The following is a 20,933-nucleotide window of genomic DNA, read 5'->3' on the forward strand; positions in this document are numbered from 1 at the left end:
TAGCGAACATTGAGCTTGGATATTTCATTTCATTAGGAGATCACTTTAACTAGGATATTTGAGAAATATTAGGATATTAAAGTGAAATTAACTCTCCTTGTTAAGATGATGCGACATTACATTTCGGGTCCAGAAACCATAGAGGTGAGTCATGTGTGGGATAGGGTTCGGCGATTACTGGTCACAAAGTCACTAAAATCTCTATAACGGAACATCTAGCAGCCGAAAGTTCATCATACTAACAAGAACTTGAGTGCCAAAGATTGCGTATTCGCGATTTTAATGGCAAAAATTGTATTTGTGACCACCGCAATGTGACTAATAATCCAATTACCGTCTGATCAACGAGCTCGGGGCTACCAGTTGCCATCCCTGATTTAATTAAGGGTGGCAACACCAGCCGGCTGTCAGACTCACTCCTCACACAAAGTCTTACAATGTGTCAATCGTCTTTTCTGTTACATTGCTTTATTGGCAATTAACTATAACCATTCAAGTGTTTTAATTTCATCACTTCCTTGCCCTAATAATATTTTATACAACGTATTTAGAGCTATGGAATGTAGACTTTGTCTCTGTGCTGCTCCAGTGGAGTCCTCTGTCTCCATCCACGACTATCCTCATCCACTAGTTCGACGCATTTTGACTTGCTGTCAGCTACAAGTTGGTTACAGATCCTTTGACAACTCAATCGCTAACCCACCAGAGATTCATTATTACTATTTATTTTACAGGTTGATATAGATGATTCGTTGCCAGATACGATATGCCTTTTATGTAGAAACAATCTAAGATTGTTGAGCAGTTTTAAGAACATTTGCATTCAGAGTGAAAAAACACAGAAACTAAGGCTAGCTGAGAGTTCATATCTTAAAAAGGAAGAAATTATATTGGATGATTTAATTTGGGAGGATGATATTGATAGTAATTCAACATCAAATGTATGTCAACCGACCGTTGAAGATGAGATTAATAAACTAGAGTCACGAAATTCGGATACAGTATTTTTCGAAGCAGACCATTCAAGGCAAAACGCCACATCAATAGAAAATGAAAATGTATGTACATATGACTTAAAAACTCCTTAAAGTGTAACAAATGTATGCTATAGTACAATCTTCGTTTTATTTTGCAGATACTTGAAGGTAAATCCACTCAGGAAAACCCGTACACATGTGAAACGTGTTCCAAATCGTTCAAATACAGATCTTATTATGCTAGACATGTAAAGACACACGTTAAAGACTCGCACAAATGTGACCAAGTAAAATCGCTCAAATGCGAAATATGTTCTAAAATGTTCATGTATAAATCTAACCTCGAGGCGCACATGAATTCTCACAAAGGGATAAAACCATTCCAGTGTGATGTCTGTTTCGTTTCATTCACTCAAAAGTCTAGCCTCAAAATACACGCTCAAACTCACATCGGACAGAGACTATTCAAATGCGACATTTGTCCAAAGTCGTTCACTCTGAGGGGTACACTCATGAACCATGTGAAATGTCACACTGGGGTGAAACCGCACAAATGCGAAATGTGTTCTAGATCGTTCACTCTCAAGTATAGCCTAGTGTTTCATATGAAATCTCACACTGGGACAAACTCGCACATATGCGAAATATGCTCTAAATCGTTCGCCGATAAATCTAGCTTCGTGGAGCACATAAATTCTCACAGTGGGATAAAACCACACCAATGTAAAGTTTGTTTGATTTCATTCACTCATAGGTCTAGCTTCAGAAGACATGTTAAAACTCACACCGGGGAGAAACTGTTGAAATGAAACATTTGTTCAAAGTCGTTCACTTTGAATGATACCTGCTCACTTGTGGTCAGTAGCGGCTCGTGAGAATTCATAGTGCAGAGATTAATCAGGCCGTAGAAGCTCGTCAACCATGCCTGTGATCAAAAGAAAACAAAAACAGCATGCATATGTACTATACTGGGAGGTCTGCAGCCCATATGAACGAGCCGCCACTACAAGTGGTTCATATGAAATTCACATTAGAATAAAACTGTACAAATGTGAGGTGTGCCTAAAACCTTATATAGCTTTTTGAATATGCGAAGCGAGGAGTCAAATCCTTGAGTTATGTGTTATAAGTTTTAGCTGCATTTTCTCACATCTTTTCTCCGGTTGTGTCTTTTGTGCATGTGCAACTTTAAATGAAATTAAATAAATTTTACAACCCAAATTATTATTAATCTACTTTTCCCTCTTTTGTTATATTAATCAGGACTGTGGAGATGGAGCATTTCAAGCAAAATCAGTCGGAGTCATAAAAAATAAACCGACTCTTGACTCTTTTTTACTAATTACTAACCTCCTTTACGTTTCACATGGTTTTCGTTTAAGAAGTCATTATTATTATTTTTTCTAACTAGTGTTGTGCCCGATGAAATATCGCGTGGGTTATGGCATATTAAGCTATTAATTTAAAAGAAATGTGTTCGATCCGCACGCGGTCGTATTTTTTTCAAATACCTTTTAAATTTAATTTAAAATTTATATTTAATTGTTTAATATGAAAAAAAAATGGTAAAACCTACCTACTTAACTATGTACATATAAATAATATAAAACACCAATAGAAAAATTAATTCATTAAATAAATTTTCAATAGATGTCGCTAAATGCTCAGAGAATTATTAGCCTAGAGGAAACATTGGTAGCGAACAGTATATATATAGAAGTTTTTTTTATCTGTTTATGTTCGTTTTATATTCGTATACGTTTTGTTCGTAAGTGTTTTTACATATGTCGAATCGAAACGACTATTTATACGATTAATATTACATTGTATTATACAACAATATGTGAGCAACGTCTTCAAAGAAGTGATCACTTATTTATTTTTTTTTTTCTTTTTAAATCAATACACACTCGCCATTACAGATTTGCTCCAATGCGACGGGTGTACGTTAATGAAATACATAAACAATCAGAAATACAGTAATACATACATATACAATCAGAATATATATAGAATATAACAATTAATCAGAAATAATAGTCATAGTGACATCTATGGATTTCAGATTACTGTGTATAATTAATACAAATTATACACAGGCAGATTTTTGTGACAACAGGATTAGATTTAATACCAATTTTCAGGAACCGTTTCAGCAATGATCAGATAAAATTGGCAAACTCTGATAGAGAAACGATCGATTTGGAGTCACAAAACCCCCAAATCTAACCAGCAGTGGCGAGGACACGAACCTATGACCTCAGTGATGCTAAATATATACGCTATCACTAAGCCAAACTGCTGGCTATTTGATCACATGTCTGACGCCGGCATAATGGCAACCAACATCTAGCCCCGCTTTTCCTGTCGAGCGTTCTCAATTTTACCAATTTTGACTCCACAGCTGTACAGACTCCAGGGATGTTCAACTCGCGAGCACCCCGGAAGTCGATTTCGTAGAAGCTCGTGGTAAGCGTGGGCGGGGCTGGTTTCCTCCAAGGGATCCACAGGTCGTCGTCTGCGGTCTGGTCTCTGCTGCTGTCGGCTCGGCTCGATGTATATCTCTCTCTCTCTCGTACAGTGTGCGTAAGTGAGGGTGATACGGGACAAAGGCGGGAAATTGAATAGTAATGAAAACAGGTTATAATTCTGTTTGTATGGTGACTGTATTTTATATATATATGTATATACAGAGATCAAGCAGGGGGGACAGAAAAGGGGGGGGGGGGGGGAGTCCGACTTGAAATTAGCGCGCACGTGTTCAAGAGGTTATGGTAACCTCACTCAACCACGTGGCTACGTGATCTGACTTCGACGAAGAGAGACCAGGAATTCCTCACTTCTCACCGGACGTATACTGAAGCTGTACTTCCAGTATCGTCTGCCGATCAAGGCTGAGCTGATCGGGACTCGGTGGTGGGAACCAACTCGGTAGCGAACAGAGATGTTCACTCGACCGACGCGGAAAACGAATAGGAGGCGGGGACGCGCGCTCGGCGCCGATCTCCCTCCAAAACGGCTCCTTTGGTCGTAACGCCACGAAAGCTGACCATGAAGACTTGGTCGGAACAACAGCCTTGAAATCAACCTATGCCGAACGCGTCGAGATGCATATGGCATAAGAAAGATGAATATTACTGTGGAAATTTCACCATACGACCTTTTTACCGTGCGGACATTTTACCGCGTGAGCAATATATCGAGAGTAAAATTTACAAACATTTTTTAGCACTTTCCTTTGTCTATATACGTATAATGATTTCTACAATGCTGAAAATTTGGGTATAACTCATTGGTAAACGGGTTACAGCCCTACACAGAAAACTGCCCAAATATTGCTAAGCAAATGCTTTTTTATACGAGGATTGGACACTTTTGAGCAATATGTGGGCAGTTTTCTGGATCGCAATTTTCCTTTACTTGCTACAGGAGACCGCTCGCGCGATTTTTGTAGCGATGGTTATCCTGTTAGCGATTCACATTTGGGTTGTAATCACCGAACCATTTTGGCAATACCAATTTACATTATGGAAACAAGGCTGTACACTGCGTTACTTTTAGACCAAACATCGACTATTATTTTCTGACATTTCGTTGACGTCTCAATTGACGTTTGCATATATAAAACTTTTTCGATTTGGCGATTTATTATCCGAGCTATGGAATGTAGACTTTGTCTCTGTGCTGCTCCAGTGGAGTCCTCTGTCTCCATCCACGACTATCCTCATCCACTAGTTCAACGCATTCTGACCGACTGTCAGCTACAAGTTCGTTACAGATCCTTTAACAACTCAATCGCTAACTCATCAGAGATTCATTACTACTTTTTATTTTACAGGTTGATAAAGATGATTCGTTGCCAGATACGATATGTCTTTTATGTAAAAACAATCTAAAATTGTTGAGCAACTTTAGGAACATTTGTATTCAGAGTGAAGAAACACAGAAACTAAGGTGGGCTGAAAGTTCAAATCTCAAAAAGGAAGAAATTATATTGGATGATTTAATTTGGGAGGATGATATTGATATTAACTCAACATCAAATGTATATCAAACGACCGTTGACAATGAGATTAATAAACCAAAGTCACGAAATTCGAATAAAGTATTTTTAAAAGCAGACCATTCAAAGCAAAACGCCACATCAATAAAAAATGATAATGCCAAAAAAAAATCACAAGTATGTACATATGACTTCAAAACTTTTTCAAGTGCAACAAATGCATGCTATTAATTGTATAATCTTCGTTTTATTTTCAGAAAAACCCATACAAATGTGAAACTTGTTCCAAATCGTTCAAATACAGATCTATTTATATGAGGCATGTGATGACTCACAATAAAGACCCGCACAAATGTGATCAAGTAAAAACGCTCAGATGCGATATATGTTCTAAAATGTTCATGTTTAAATCAAGCCTCGTGGCGCATATGAATGCTCACCAAGGGATAAAACCATACCAGTGCGATGTTTGTTTTGTTTCATTCACTCAAAAGTCTAGCCTCAAAATGCATGCTCAAATTCACTCCGGGGAGAGACTTTTCAAATGCGACATTTGTCCAAAGTCGTTCAATCAGAGGAGTACACTCATTAACCATAAGCAATGTCATACTGGGGTGAAACCGCACAAATGCGAAATGTGTTCTAGATCGTTCACTCTAAAGAAAAACCTAGGTTTACATATGTTATCCCACACTGGGGTGAAATTACACAAATGTGACACATGTCCTAAATCATATACTACTAGATATCGCCTAGTGTTTCATATGAAATCTCACATTGGGACGAACTCGCACAAATGCGATACATGTTCTAAAACGTTTATTCGTAAATCAAGCTTAATAGAGCACATATATTCTCACAGTGGAATAAAACCACACCAATGTAAAGTCTGTTTGTTTTCATTCGCTCATAGGTCGAGCTTAATAAGACATGTTAAAGCTCACACCGGGGAGAAACTGTTGAAATGAGACATTTCTTTAAAGTCGTTCACTTTGAATGATACTATAATCACTAGTGGTTCATACTGGAAAAAAACTACACAAATGTGAGGTGTGCTCATAGTTGAATATGCGAGGCGGTACACCGAGTCAAATCCGTGAGTTACGTGTTATAAGTTTTAGCTGCATTTTCTCACATCTTTTCTCCCGTTGTGTCTTCTGTGCATGTGCAACTTTAAATGAAATTAAATCAATTTAACAACCCAAATAATTATTAATCTACTCTTCCCTCTTTTGTTATATTAACCAGGTCTGTGGAGATGGAGCATTTCAAGCGAAATCAGTCGGAGTCATAAAAAATAAACCGACTCTTGACTCTTTTTTATTATTATTATTTTTAACTAGTGCTGTGCCAGATGAAATATCATCGCATGGGTTATGGCATATTAAGCTATTAATTTAAAATAAATGTGTTCAATCCGCACGCGTTCGTATTTTTTTCAAATACTTTTTAAATTTAATTTAATATTTATATTTAATTGTTAAATATGAAAAAAATTGTAAAACTACACTACCTATGAATGTACATATAAACAATATAAAACACCAGTAGAAAAATTAATTCATTAAATAAATTTTCAATAGATGTCGCTGAATGACTTATTAGCCTAGATGAAACATTAGTAGCAACCAATATATATAGAAGTTTTTTGTGGATCTGTTAATATGTTCCTTTTATTTTCGTACGTTTTTAGAAGCTCTGGGCCGACTCAATCGCTAATTTTGGTTTGGTGTTAGATATAGTTTTGGGAGAAAACTCCCACATCTATTTATCAAAAGACGTGGCTATATCATTATGGGGGATGAACGAATGAGACGACTGGCATGTTGATGCACGTGTTTTATTTATGATAGCTGAAGGCAGAGTGAGTAGCCGCTCTCCGAACCCAGCCGAGTTGGTCCCCACTCGCAGGAAGGTGACCAAACTCGACCATGACGTATAGCGAGCCGCCACATCATTATAACTATATCATTGTTGGCCATTGTGGCGCATTAGGTTCTTCCTGTAATGCCACAATGGTTCAAAACTATAAATAAATCAATCGAGTGGTATCTGATCGAGATAAAGATGATAATATTTCGATCTCCGAAAGAAAGGGCAAGTAGCGATACTTTGCCCTACTTCCAGGGGTGATTTGAGGGTGCAGAACACCCGGGCGCCAAGCTCCACGAATATATTATGGAGGATGAACGAATGAGACGACTGGCATGTTAATGCACGTGTTTATTATATGACAGCTGAAGACAGAGTGAGTAGCAGCTCTCCGAACCCAGCCGAGTTGGTTCCCACTCGCAGGAAGGCAACCAAACTCGACCATGTCGTATAAGCGAGCCGCCACATCACTCCCCCCCCAGCATCAGCGATACCAAAATTACAAAGAAACAAATTTTACAAAAGAAAAAAATTATTGTTACACAAAGAGAAAAAAAAATTATTGAGTGGGGAGAAAAAAAATGTTGACGTGGGTCATCCGCTGTGTACATAGGTGTACCGCCCTGAATGGTCGGTAGATTCGAGGGCGGTGACGTCGCGAGCAGGACGGTGGGTGGTCCGATGGTCGCGCCGATGCGATGCGATGCTGCGGCGGCGCCGCTCTTCCGAGGCTGATGTCGGTTGGTGGGGCGGCGGGGGCGGCAGGGGCATCGATGTGGTTGATGATACTCCGAGCTGGACTGTGAGTCGTTGTGGCTCGTGGAGGTGTTGTAGCGCTACCGCCCGTCTCGGCGTGACGACGCTCGTGGGGACGGACGGGGCCTTGATGATGATGATGATGGTGCTGAGGTGGTGTATGTCTTGTGGTGCTGGATGACCGTTCTGTGTGTAGTGGATCGCGCATGACTCCACATCCAGCTGTCAAGATCGTCGTCTCATTCGCTCCCACATTTTTTAAAGCACCTGTCATCGACGTTGTGGCTGGACGTCGGTAGGTAGGTAGGTAGGTAGGTAGCCGTGTCTGCTCGTTTATTGTCACCCGCGGGCCGCGGCGTGCTGTGTTGATGGCGATGGGGGCGCGGCGGGTAGCTTCCCCGCCTGGCTCGGCGAGGCAGGGATGAGCGGCATGTTGAAATTTATCGAGGCTGCGTGGCTCGATGTCGGGGGTCACCAGTATGGAGGATGAACGAATGAGACGACTGGCATGTTAATGCACGTGTTTATTATATGACAGCTGAAGACAGAGTGAGTAGCAGCTCTCCGAACCCAGCCGAGTTGGTTCCCACTCGCAGGAAGGCAACCAAACTCGACCATGTCGTATAAGCGAGCCGCCACAATATATATATATATATATATATATATATATATATATATATATATATATATATATATATATATATATATATATATATATATATATATATATATATATATATATATATATATATATATATGTCTTTATTGAGTTACATCAGTTTATAGGTATGTGGCGGCTCGCTTTATGACATGGTCGAGTTCGGTCACCTTCCTGCGAGTTGGTACTAACTCGGCCGTGTTCAGAGTTGCTACCTCACTCCGTCTTCGGCTGCCATAATAAAAACACGTGCATCAACATGCCAGTCGTCTCATTCGTTTCATCCCCTATAGCCTATACCAGTATTATATATTATAGACCAGTTTTAGTGTGACGGGTGATAACGTGTGACCGATCTAGAGCGACCGGTTGTCCTGTGACCGGTTCACATTTGACTAGTAATCACCGAACCCTTCAACCACTCCCTTGACTGTGAGGGTGTACGTTTCACTAGAAAATGGATTTTATAATCCCAGACTTGTACCTTGCATCTCAAACAAAAGTCTAAATAAATTTCATCAAGATAAAACTGGGAGGAAGTAAATTGGGATACACTAACATACTCTAATCAGTGCCAATTCGCAGGATGGCATTGGAAACCATTTTGGCAGTACTATTTTATAAAACTTAAAATGGAAATACGATATATTTTTCTGGTAACCAAGATTCGTCACATAGCGGTGTCGCGGTGATCTTAGCATCTAAATTAACCAGTGCACTAATTGGCTACAACCCCATAAGTGACAGACTTATACACTTAAAACTCAACACGCATCCGTATAAACTAAACATCCTTCAAATATATGCTCCTACTGCAGATGCCAAGGATATTAAAATAAATGCGTTCTATGCTTCACTACTCGATACATTGTCAAATATCTCAAACAAAGAAATGACCATCATTCTTGGTGATTTTAATGCCAAAGTCGGTAATAATAGCAACATTGATAACATAGTAGGTAAATATGGATTGGGTATTCAAAATGAGAGAGGAGAGAAACTTATAAGTTTCTGCATTGAAAATAAAATGTCCATTATGAATACTTGGTTTCAACATCATCCTAGGCGATTGTACACTTGGATATCTCCTGGGGATCGTCACCGCAACCAAATCGATTATGTATTAATAAATTCTAGATGGAAATCATCGATACATAACGTCAAAACATATCCAGGTGCAGATTGCGGATCGGACCATAACTTACTTGTTGCTAAATTTCGACTGAAATTGAAAATGATTAAAAGACATCAAAATAAAGCAATTAAACTCACCAATGATGATGTAATTAATTTTGGCAATGTAATCAGAGAAAAAGATGCAGAATTCCAAATAAATCCTAATGTAGATGTAGAAGAGTCTTGGAAAATTTTTAAAGATCTCATAATTCGGTATGCCAGAAAACATCAAACACCGCAAAATGAACATCGTAAGTCTTTTATCTCTGATTCAACTTGGGTTAAGATAAAAGAACGTAAAAGACTTAAACAAACTGGCATAACATCGACAGAATATCTTGAAAGGTATGCAATATTACATAAAGATATTCAAAGGAGTTGTAGGCGGGATAAAGCTAAATATATAAATGACATATGTGAGGAGATAGAAAAACACGCATTAAAGAATCAGGCAAGGGATATTTTTCACAAAGTAAAAATCGTCACTCAAAAATTTTCACCCAAAACTTGGACAATAGATGATGAATTTGGAAACACGCTTACAGATATTGATGTGATACTCAACCGATGGAAAGAATACTGTTCGGAATTGTACAGTGGTAGTTCGTCGACCTCAATTGTTTCCCTAATTGATGATGTCAGGGAGCCTGACATCTTGACATCTGAAGTTGTAAATGCCATAAAGAAACTGAAATGTAAAAAGTCTCCTGGCAGCGATGGTATACAAGCTGAACTTCTGAAAGAGCTTGGTGAAACTGCGATAAAGGCGCTATGTAATATGTGCAACAAGATCTGGGTAAACGGAGTATGGCCGAAAGATTGGGTCAATTCAATATTCATTCCCTTACACAAGAAAGGATCTACAAAAAAATGCGAGAATTACAGGACCTTAGCCTTAATATCGCACTCTAGTAAAGTATTGCTGTATATAATTAAAGATCGTTTGAGCAGTTACCTTGGATGGCAAATACCGAACGAACAAGCAGGGTTTGTAAAAGGCAAAGGGACGAGGGAACAAATACTGAATATACGTCAACTCATTGAAAAATGTCGGGAGTTTCAAACTCCAGCCGTTCTTTGTTTTATAGACTATAAAAAAGCTTTTGACTTTGTGAACTGGGACTATCTGTGGAAAGTTCTACTGGACATGGGAGTCCCCATGCATCTTGTAAAAATAATACATAACTTGTATAATGATAACAATGCAGTAGTTCGAATCAATTCGCTAAACTCGACAAATTTTCGAGTACAACGTGGAGTAAGGCAAGGGTGTATATTATCTCCAGACCTATTTAATATATATGGAGAGTATATAATGCGTAGAGCACTGGATGGTTGGAAGGGTGGAGTGTCCATTGGTGGAAAAAAACTATCCAATCTTCGGTATGCGGATGACACAACGCTCATAGCTAATAATCATGAAGAAATGGCCGAACTGATCCGTCGTGTTGAGACAGAGAGTAATGTGCTTGGCCTCCAGATAAACCGCCCCAAAACAAAAATTATGATAATTGACCGTCACCAACAGCTGCAAAACAAAAACTCAGCTTTAAACGGTATAGATGTGGTTGATAATTTTGTCTATCTGGGGTCACTCATATCTAACAACGGCGGCAGCGAATTGGAAATACGGCGCCGGATTACATTAGCAAAATCGGCAATGTCACAACTAACGAAGATTTGGAAGAATAGAGCCATTACAACTGCTGTCAAAATCCGTCTCGTGAAGAGTCTCGTTTTTTCTGTCTGCCTTTATGGTGTCGAGACGTGGACCATGAAGGCGGCGGATAGACGGAGAATCGATGCCTTCGAGATGTGGTCCTGGAGACGGCTACTGCGCGTGCCTTGGACCGACAAACGCACGAATGTGTCTATTCTTGAAGAATTGAAAATCAAGGATAGATTGTCAACAATATGCCTGAAACGTATATTGCAGTTCTTCGGCCACATTGCACGAAGAGGTGAGGAGAGCCTGGAGCGGTTGGTTGTGGTTGGTAGCGTCGAAGGCAGAAGAGCCAGAGGCAGATCCCCCGCACGCTGGACTGACCAAGTATCTGCAGCGACGGGCGCTTCCACGGTAGCAAGTCTTCGCCTGGCCGAATTTAGAACTGAATGGAGGCAGCTGGTTGACCGCACATCATAGTCACGATCCTCAGTGATGAGGGAACCGACAGCAATATATTTTAGACTTAGGAAACAAGGCTTTAAATTACGTTGCTTTTAGACCAAACATCGACTACTATTTTCTGACAGTTCGTTGACGTTTCAATTGACGTTTGCATATATGAAACTTTTTCGATTTAGCGATTTATTATCCCAGCCATGGAATGTAGACTTTGTCTCTGTGCTGTTCCAGTGGAGTCCTCTGTCTCCATCCACGACTATCCTCATCCACTAGTTCAACGCATTTTGACTGACTGTCAGCTACAAGTTGGTTACAGATCCTTTAACAATTCAATCGCTAACCCACCAGAGATTCATTACTACTTTTTATTTTACAGGTTGATAAAGATGATTCGTTGCCAGATACGATATGTCTTTTATGTAAAAACAAACTAAAATTGTTGAGCAATTTTAGGAACATTTGTATTCAGAGTGAAGAAACACAGAAACTAAGGCTGGCTGAAAGTTCAAATCTCAAAATGGAAGAAATCATATTGGATGATTTAATTTGGGAGGATGATATTGATATTAACTCAACATCAAATGTATGTCAACCGACCGTTGACGATGAGATTAATAAACCAAAGTCACGAAATTCGGATAAAGTATTTATAGAAGCAGACCATTCAAAGCAAAACGCCACATCAATAGAAAATGATAATGCCAAAAAAAAATCACAAGTATGTACATATGACTTCAAAACTTTTTCAAGTGTAACAAATGTATGCTATTAATTGTATAATCTTCGTTTTATTTTCAGAAAAACCCATACAAATGTGAAACTTGTTCCAAATCTTTCAAATACAGATCTATTTATGTGAGACATGTGAAATCTCACAATAAAGACTCGCACAAATGTGACCAAGTAAAAACACTCAAATGCGATATATGTTCTAAAATGTTCATGTTTAAATCAAGCCTCGTGGCGCATATGAATGCTCACCAAGGGATAAAACCATACCAGTGCGATGTTTGTATTGTTTCATTCACTCAAAAGTCTAGCCTCAAAATACATGCTCAAATTCACTTCGGGGAGAGACTTTTCAAATGCGACATTTGTCCAAAGTCGTTCAATCAGAGGGGTACACTCATTAACCATAAGCAATGTCACATTGGGGTGAAATCCCACAAATGTGACGTGTGTTTCAGATCGTTCACTTTAAAGAAAACCCTAGTTTTACATATGAAATCCCACACTGGGGCGAAATGTCGCACTATGGCGAAATTACACACATGCGAAATGTGTTCTAAATCGTATACTACCAGATCTCGCCTAGTGTTTCATATGAAATCTCACACTGGGACGAATTCGCACACATGCTATATATGTTCTAAATCGTTTACTGGTAAATCTAACTTCATGGAGCACATAAATGCTCACAGTGGGATAAAACCACACCAATGTAAAGTTTGTTTGATTTCGTTCACTTATAGGTCTAGCTTCAGAAGACATGCTAAAACTCATACCGGGGAGAAAGTGTTCGAAGACGTTCACTTTGAAGGATACCCTAGTTAGTCACTAGTGGTTCATATGAAATTCACACTGGAAAAAATCTGCACAAATGTGATCCTCATATAGCTTTGTGAATCACTAAGTATAACCTGTGAATTTCGTGTAATGAGTTTTACGTTTATAATCGCAATCAAAAATGAATCACGAAAAGTACACAATCAATGGTTCACCATATTTAATGTGAATTTTCTCACATCTATGTATGTATTTCGCCATTGGTGTTCTGTGCATGTGCAACTTTAAGTGTAATTAAATCAATTTAACAATCCAAGTAATTATTAATCTACTTTTCACCTCTTTCATTATATTAACCAGTGCTGTGGATTCTGATCAAAATTTACCGCTTCTGACTTCAACTTGAATAATTTTAGTAAGATCGACTTAATTTTGGCCACAACATATCAAAATGCTTGCGATTCAACGATTTTATTTATAATTTATTTTATAATCATAATTTTTTTAGAGAAATTATCAAATTTTTTATTGGATTTACTTCAATAAAATTGGAGACCCTAGTTGATACATATCGTAATTCTTCTTCTTCTAATGCCGAATCCCTATTCGGACGTAGGCGACTACCATGGGCAGACATCGTTTATGGCCCGTGCGAATTCTTCCCTATCATGGGCAAGTCGAAATAACTTTTCGAAACCGAGTCCCATCCATGACCTGATGTTCCGGAGCCAAGAGAGCTTCTTTCTCCCAAGCCACCGTTTGCCTTATATTTTCTCTTCTATGATTGTTTGTAGAAGGCGATATTTGGGGCCGCGAATAATGTAGCCATAATATTCCATCTTACGGCGCTTCACCGTGTCAAGAAGCTCTCTCTTTTTATGAAGAAGCTCGAGGACTGTTTCGTTTCTTACATGCTCCTTCAACGAGATCTTTAGCATCCTCCGGTAACACCACATTTCAAAGGACTCTATCCTGTTCATGGATGCCACTAACAGCGTCCACGTTTCGCATCCGTACAGCAACACCGACCAAACATAGGAGTGCAGGACTCTTAAGCGCAATTTCATAGACAACCTTCGACAACACAAAACATTTTTCATGCTGCCGAAGGCATTTCTTGCTATTTCGTTCCTTCTTCTTATCTCCATTGCTCCTAGGTATTTGTATTGTTCGACCTGTTCATTTGTCCGCGCACACTCAGGTTTAATGGATCCGCCTTTTCTTTACATATGACCGTTGATATTAATAGACAGCCCCATTTTTGACATGAATGATAAATTGCGATCAATAACGATTGCAGAATATTGCCAGAATCAATATTGCCGTATCATCAGCGAAACGGATATTGATTATAATATCGTAATACTATTAATTAAAGAAAAAATAAAAAGTCGGTTGATGTTTTTCGATCCTGACTCCACAGCCTTGATATTAACATATCCCTAGCACGGATCCCCTGCGAAACATCAATTTTCATTGAATGAACTCTCTGTTTCTATACTTGCCTCATCGGCTTGGTACTAGGATCATCATACTAATCATAAATATCTCTACTATGTTACAACTTATATCAAATTTTAATTCAATATTCAAAGCCAGCAGTATGGCTCGATGGATGTGTTTATGTTTAGCACTGAGAGATTACTGGGTTCGATCCCGTGTTAATCTTTAAACTGCCGCATAGACTTGGATATTTGTGACAAGTCGATCGTTTCTTATCATAGTTTGCCAATTTATCTGATTTTAATTGTTGAAACGTTTCCTCAAATTGGCAAAAATCATCCATTAAAGCAATTGTTATTTTCATGTTCTTCAGCCTCTCGAAATACAGTGATTTATGTAATAAAAATCCTGCAATGTTTGTAATTAATTGACTAGGAAGGCGCATGGGGATCTACCGGTCAGGCCTTCCTACTATATAATATGTAAAAAATAAAAAATAAATATTTATTAAATGCAAATAAATTATTTTAAATAAAATTATTATACTAGAACTTTTTATCATTCTTTTGAATTCTCAGAATTCTTATTGAAATGTAGAGATTAGTTGAGTCGCGCTCGTGGACCGATGGTTTACTAGCGCAGATCACCTGATCTCTCGTTCCCGCCAAAATGGCCTCTACGAATGAATGAGCCGTATGCAACCGCCAATGGGATCGTCTGACTCATCGACCAATAATTTATTACATGTGTATGTATGTGGTGTGCTCAACGGGTATAAATATGGGGCGCTCTCGGCCTGGAAACCATTCTGACCTGGAGCACCGACGAGAGCAGACCAATAAACGACTTCTACAACCATCTTGAGTCTTTCTCTCCGATCCTGGAAGCCCCCTCTTCACGTCCACGCAACATTATCATTCTTAGAATTTGTATTTGTGCCTGGGGGAGGGGGGGGGGGAGAATACGATTAAAATGTCCCTGTGGCGGCTCTACGACATGGTCGAGTTTCGGTTACCATCCTGCGAGTTGAGACCAACTCAACCGCGTCCAAAAGTTACTATACCACTTCTTCCTCGGATGCCAGAATAAAAACTTGTTTGCAGTCGTCTCATTCGCCCTACTCCCATATCCCGATTTGGATATAAATAGATCTGGCAGCCCTATTTTAGTAACATGTGCGAGGTCGCTTTTTGCGGAATAATCGCCGAACCGTACGTTACACTAGAAACTAATAATTCCAGATTTGTAACTTGTATCTCACACATGTCTACACAAAACTGGGAGGAAGTAAAGTGGGATCCTAAAACATACGAATACACATCAAATAGGAGACATCTCGAAGGGTGGCGACAATTTAGGAAATCCCATTTTAAATTAAAGAAACATGGCTAGAAACTGCGTTAAATTTAGACCAAACATCGACTATTATTTTCTGACAGTTCGTTGACATATCAATTGACGTTTATAAACATACATATATATAATTTGTTCAATTTGGCGATTTATTATCCGAGCTATGGAATGTAGACTTTGTCTCTGTACTGCTCCAGTGGAGTCCTCCGTCTCCATCCACGACTATCCTCATCCACTAGTTCAACGCATTTTGACCTGCTGTCAGCTACAAGTTGGTTACAGATCCTTTATCAACTAAATCGATATCTCACTAGAGACTCATTACTGCTATTTTTTTACAGGTTGATAACTATGATTTGCTGCCAGATACGATATGTCTTTTATGTAAAAACAATCTGGAATTGTTGAGCAATTTTAGAAACATTTGTATTCAGAGTGAAAAAACACAGAAACTAAAGCGGGGTGGGAGTTTAAATATCAAAATAGAAGAAATTATATTAGATGATGTAAACTGGCAGGACGAGATTGATGCTAACTCAACATCAAACGTCTGTCAAGCGGTCTTTGATGTTGAAAGTAATGAACCAGAGTCGAGCAATTTGGGGAAAGAATTTTTAGACGGAGACCATTCAAAGCAAAACGTTTCATCAATAGAAAATGAAAATGTAAGGAAAAATTCACAAGTGCAGATGACTTAACCGTTTGCCCGCGGCAATAAATATAGCGAACAAGCCCTGTATGCGGCACCTTTTTCGCGAATTTGGCAATCGAGTTTTCGACCTTAAATACAGATTTTAATATTTACTCAAGTAACCAGATATGTTAATTAACACATAAAGTATTATTTTAAACAATAAAATACACAATATATCTCGTAGTTTCGGATTAATTTTCAAACAATCATTCTTCATAATTGATGAAGACGTGACGTCACATAAACGAGATTTCAGCATGGTTCCACAAAAAAACTAATTTTTGACTGGTATATATTCATTTTAAGCAAAATTGAATAGATGGCATTCAACTCACAGTAATATATTCAACCAATTTTGAACCTTAAAACAGTTGAAATAGGCGCATATAAGCCTCAAAATCCTGTGCAAAGTTCAGAAATTCTATGGAAGACAGCCTCGCTACAGACTTGTCGCCCAAATCTTCCATAGAAGACGGCCGCGGGCAAACTGTTAAATACTTATGTAACAAATGTATGCTATGAATTGTATAATCGTCGTTTTATTTTGCAGACACTTGGAGGAGAATCCACACAGGAGAGTCCATACAAATGTGAGACTTGTTCCAAATCGTTCAAATACAAATGCTATTATGTGAGACATATGAAGTGCCACAATAAGGACTCGCACAAATGTGACATTTGCTTAAAATCATTCACTTTTAAACACACCCTTGTGGAGCATGTGAATTCTCACAACGGGATAAAACCGTACCGATGTGACGTCTGTTTGATTTCGTTCACTCATAGGTCTACCCTCAGGAGACACGTGAAAACTCACACAGGCGAGAGACGGTTCAAATGCGAAACGTGTCTCAAGCTTTTCATTGATAAATCCAGCCTCGTGGAGCATATGAACTCTCACAATGGGATAAAACCGTACCAATGTGAAGTTTGTTTGTTTTCATTCACTCACAGATCTGCTCTAAAGCGACATGTAAAAACTCACACCGGGGAGCGCCTGTTTAAATGCGACATTTGTTCAAAGTCGTACACCCTGAAGCATTACCTAGCGGTTCATATGGAAGCTCACACCGGGGTGAAATCTCCCACTGGGGCAAAATTGCACAAATGTGTAATGTGTTCCAAATCGTTCATTGCCAAATCTAGCCTTGTGGAGCATATGAATTCTCATAATGGCATAAAACCGTACCAATGTGAAGTTTGTTTGATCTCATTCACTCATAGGTCTGCCCTCAGGCGACATGTTAAAACCCACACCGAGGAGAGACTGTTCAAATGCGAAATTTGTCCAAAGTCGTTCACTATGAAGCATTACCTAGTGGTTCATATGAAATGTCACACTAGGGTGAAATCTCCCACCGGGGCGAAACCTCCCACTGTGGCGAAATCGCATGAATGCAACGTATGTTCTAAATCGTTCATTGCCAAGTCTTGCCTCGTGGAGCATATGAATTCTCACAATGGGATAAAACCGTACCGATGTGAGGTTTGTTTGATCTCATTCACTCATAGGTCTGCCCTTTCGAGACATGTAAAAACTCATCCCGAGGGGACACTGTTCAAATGCGACATTTGTTCGAAGTTGTTCACTCTGGAGTATGCCCTGATGGTTCATATGGAATCTCACACTGAATCCAAACTACACAAGTGTGAATTGTGTTCAAAATCGTTCGCTGCCAAATCTAACCTCCTGGGTCATATGAATTCTCACAATGGGATAAAACCACACCGATGTGAAGTTTGTTTGATTTCTTTCGCTCACAGGTCTTCCCTCTCGAGACATGGAAAAACGCACGCTGATGAGAGAAGCTTCAAATGAGACATTTGTTCAGTCGTTCACTCTAAAGCAGTGGTTCTTAACTTTGTTGGAGGTACTGAACCCCACCAGTTTCATATGCGCATTCACCGAACCCTTCTTAATTGGAAAAATAAAATATGATTTTTTTCAAATTCAAAACAGGTATATATTTTACCGGTCTCCGTGACTTGACAGAATGTTAAATGACAGAAAACGCAAATATCGGAAGGCAAAGATCGAAAATCGAAAGATCTTAAGTCGAAAGATCAAAAAAAAATGGTGCATGGTAAACGGTACATACTCACTTAATTTGCGCGAGCAGGATACAACAGGAACAAGAGGAACAGGCTTTTCCTCCCGTATTAATGTGCGCGCGCAGAATACGGGAAGAAAAGCATATTCCTCTTGTTCCTGTTGTATCCTGCTCGCGCAAATTAAGTAAGTATGTACGTGATACACGATATTTGCCTTCCGATATTTGTGTTTTCTGTAATTTAACATTCTGTCTCGTCACGTAGACCCTGTATAGGTATACACGTTTGATGTTTCCCTCAGGTATATCGATAAGATGGTTTCTAACGTGTATTTTTTTATTTGATGCGTGGTTACCGATCTATCCTCCAGAGCCTCGGCTAAAATTTATTCATCGACTCCGGAGGGTTGGTTGTCATTATTGAAACATTTTTCTTCTCTTTGTGTCTCAGGGGATGCTGATTCAGTTACATTTTGGGTATCCGAACCTGCATCCCTTCAAAGAGCCGAAAGATTTTATTATTTTAAAAGCCTTTCTTTCAAATAAAAATTAAGGTAAAATGAATCCACTCATTGTATTAAATTTTATTAGACAGTATGATTTACAAGAATTGTATCCGAACATTTGGGTTGCTATGCAAATTTTGCTGATAAACTTTGCTTTAAACTTGTCTCCGGTCTACAATGTCACAAAATAGACTTTCCAGTTTTCAAACTCTATGTACCTACTTATAATGATATCGCTAGGCTTTTCCTCCCGTATTAATGTGCGCGCGCAGAATACGGGAGGAAAAGCATGTTCCTCTTGTTCCTGTTGTATCCTGCTCGCGCAAATTAAGTGAGTATGTACCGTTTACCATGCACCATTTTTTTTTTATCTTTCTACTTAAGATCTTTCGATTTTAGATCTTTGCCTTCCGATATTTGCGTTTTCTGTCATTTAACATTCTGTCCAGTCACGTAGACCCATATTTTACTGGTGCACAAAATGAACCGTGCATCAACAGCACTGTGTTCAAAGAACAAAACCATTAAAACATGATTTTCACACAATAATAATGCATATTTACTGCAAATCAGTGTGACTTCTGCTGTTGCCTTTCAGAGATCAGTTCAAAAATGCGCGGCTTTACCTTTGCAAGTGCCACTCTCATGTTATTTTCGCAACAAAGTCTGTTCCTTTTCTTCGTTTTTAAATCCAGCATCCTCGAAAAGGATTGCTCGCAAAGATATGTTGTAACAAACGGTATGAAAATCTCCAGAGCTTTCTTAGCAATAACAGGGTACGTTACCATTTGTTGACACCAAAACTTTGAGAGCGTTGTTGTTCTGAAGAGTTGCTGTTGAACCTGGCTCTGCTGAATATCCGCCGAACCCCTGAGATTGACTCACCGAACCCCTGGGGTTCGATCGAACCCAGGTTAAGAACCACTGCTCTAAAGGATATCTTAGTGGTTTATATGAAATCCCACACTGAAGATAATCTGCATTTATGTACGTGATGCTTGTTCAAAATCCTTTACTTCGAAATATATAATAGATTTGTGAATCACGCGAAGCAGCATATTCAGTAAAAATATGTGCCATTGCAATGTCAAATGAAAATTATTGCTAATAAATTTTACAACCCAATTGATTTATCTTTACAATTCTTTTTCTCTTTTGTATTGTTTTCACCTACCCAGAACATAGATGACATGAAAAAGATATATTAAGTTAGATCAGGATTAGGCAACTATTTCAGGTGGCGGACCAGATTGATTATATCTTGTTCAGTCACGGGCTAAATCCGGTTCGGTGGTTACATCCTAAATGTAAATCGCTACCAGGACAACCGCCGCTACGAAAATCGCTCGCGCGGTCTTTTGTCGCATAGGAAAACTGCCCAAATATTACTTAAAACTGACCAAATCTCAAATTCGATGAAAAGTGTTATTTAATCGACGAAAAATGTTTGAGAGCCACTGATTTGATTTTTATGTGCAATTTCCATATGCTAAAATTTAAATACATATACAAAATTTATTTTTCATTATTGAATTAATTTTAGAAATTTAAAGTCGTATTAATTAAACAAAAAAAAAATTATAAATGAAATATAATATTTCAATAAATATAATAAAGACATACATATATAAGAAACACAATGGTTCAAGAAAGATTGACGACTTTGTCTATGCTGTCAATTGACAAAAAATGATTATGAACAGTGAAAAATTTAAAGAAAAGGTGATAGACCTTTTATCAAGAAAAAAAGATAGAAGAATCAATTTTTTAATGAAATAAAATACATATAATTTTGATAATTTTGTTGTTAATA

At 38.5% G+C, this 20,933-nt stretch overlaps 4 protein-coding genes across 5 annotated transcripts; all 4 read left to right on the plus strand.

Annotated features, from left to right (window-relative positions):
* Positions 1 to 147: 147 nt before the first annotated feature.
* Positions 148 to 2,525, plus strand: LOC143909639 (uncharacterized). 2 transcript variants are annotated; one of them, XM_077427722.1, is made up of 4 exons: positions 317 to 439; positions 552 to 663; positions 735 to 1,058; positions 1,136 to 2,196. In XM_077427722.1, the coding sequence occupies exons 2-4, from the start codon at positions 556 to 558 to the stop codon at positions 1,784 to 1,786; spliced, it is 1,083 nt and encodes a 360-aa protein (XP_077283848.1). In that variant the 5' UTR covers positions 317 to 439; positions 552 to 555; the 3' UTR covers positions 1,787 to 2,196. The 2 variants fall into 2 exon arrangements, with proteins under 2 accessions (XP_077283846.1, XP_077283848.1); XM_077427720.1 differs by having other exon boundaries at positions 148 to 663; positions 1,136 to 2,525.
* A 1,688-nt stretch (positions 2,526 to 4,213) lies between these two features.
* On the plus strand, positions 4,214 to 6,183 carry LOC143909653 (uncharacterized). The gene is made up of 3 exons (XM_077427739.1): positions 4,214 to 4,744; positions 4,816 to 5,157; positions 5,238 to 6,183. The coding sequence occupies exons 1-3, from the start codon at positions 4,637 to 4,639 to the stop codon at positions 5,946 to 5,948; spliced, it is 1,161 nt and encodes a 386-aa protein (XP_077283865.1). The 5' UTR covers positions 4,214 to 4,636; the 3' UTR covers positions 5,949 to 6,183.
* A 2,580-nt stretch (positions 6,184 to 8,763) lies between these two features.
* On the plus strand, positions 8,764 to 14,994 carry LOC143909652 (uncharacterized). The gene is made up of 4 exons (XM_077427738.1): positions 8,764 to 8,876; positions 11,617 to 11,872; positions 11,944 to 12,285; positions 12,366 to 14,994. Exons 2-4 carry the CDS (start codon positions 11,765 to 11,767, stop codon positions 13,119 to 13,121), a joined length of 1,206 nt encoding a protein of 401 aa, XP_077283864.1. The 5' UTR covers positions 8,764 to 8,876; positions 11,617 to 11,764; the 3' UTR covers positions 13,122 to 14,994.
* Positions 14,995 to 15,929: 935 nt separating this feature from the next.
* On the plus strand, positions 15,930 to 20,684 carry LOC143909644 (uncharacterized). The gene is made up of 4 exons (XM_077427727.1): positions 15,930 to 16,140; positions 16,211 to 16,534; positions 17,114 to 18,884; positions 19,520 to 20,684. Exons 1-3 carry the CDS (start codon positions 16,033 to 16,035, stop codon positions 18,380 to 18,382), a joined length of 1,701 nt encoding a protein of 566 aa, XP_077283853.1. The 5' UTR covers positions 15,930 to 16,032; the 3' UTR covers positions 18,383 to 18,884; positions 19,520 to 20,684.
* The last annotated feature ends 249 nt before the right edge of the window (positions 20,685 to 20,933 follow it).

The sequence above is a fragment of the Arctopsyche grandis genome, chromosome 3 (genome assembly GCF_051622035.1).
Source record: "Arctopsyche grandis isolate Sample6627 chromosome 3, ASM5162203v2, whole genome shotgun sequence".
NCBI lineage: Eukaryota > Metazoa > Arthropoda > Insecta > Trichoptera > Hydropsychidae > Arctopsyche > Arctopsyche grandis.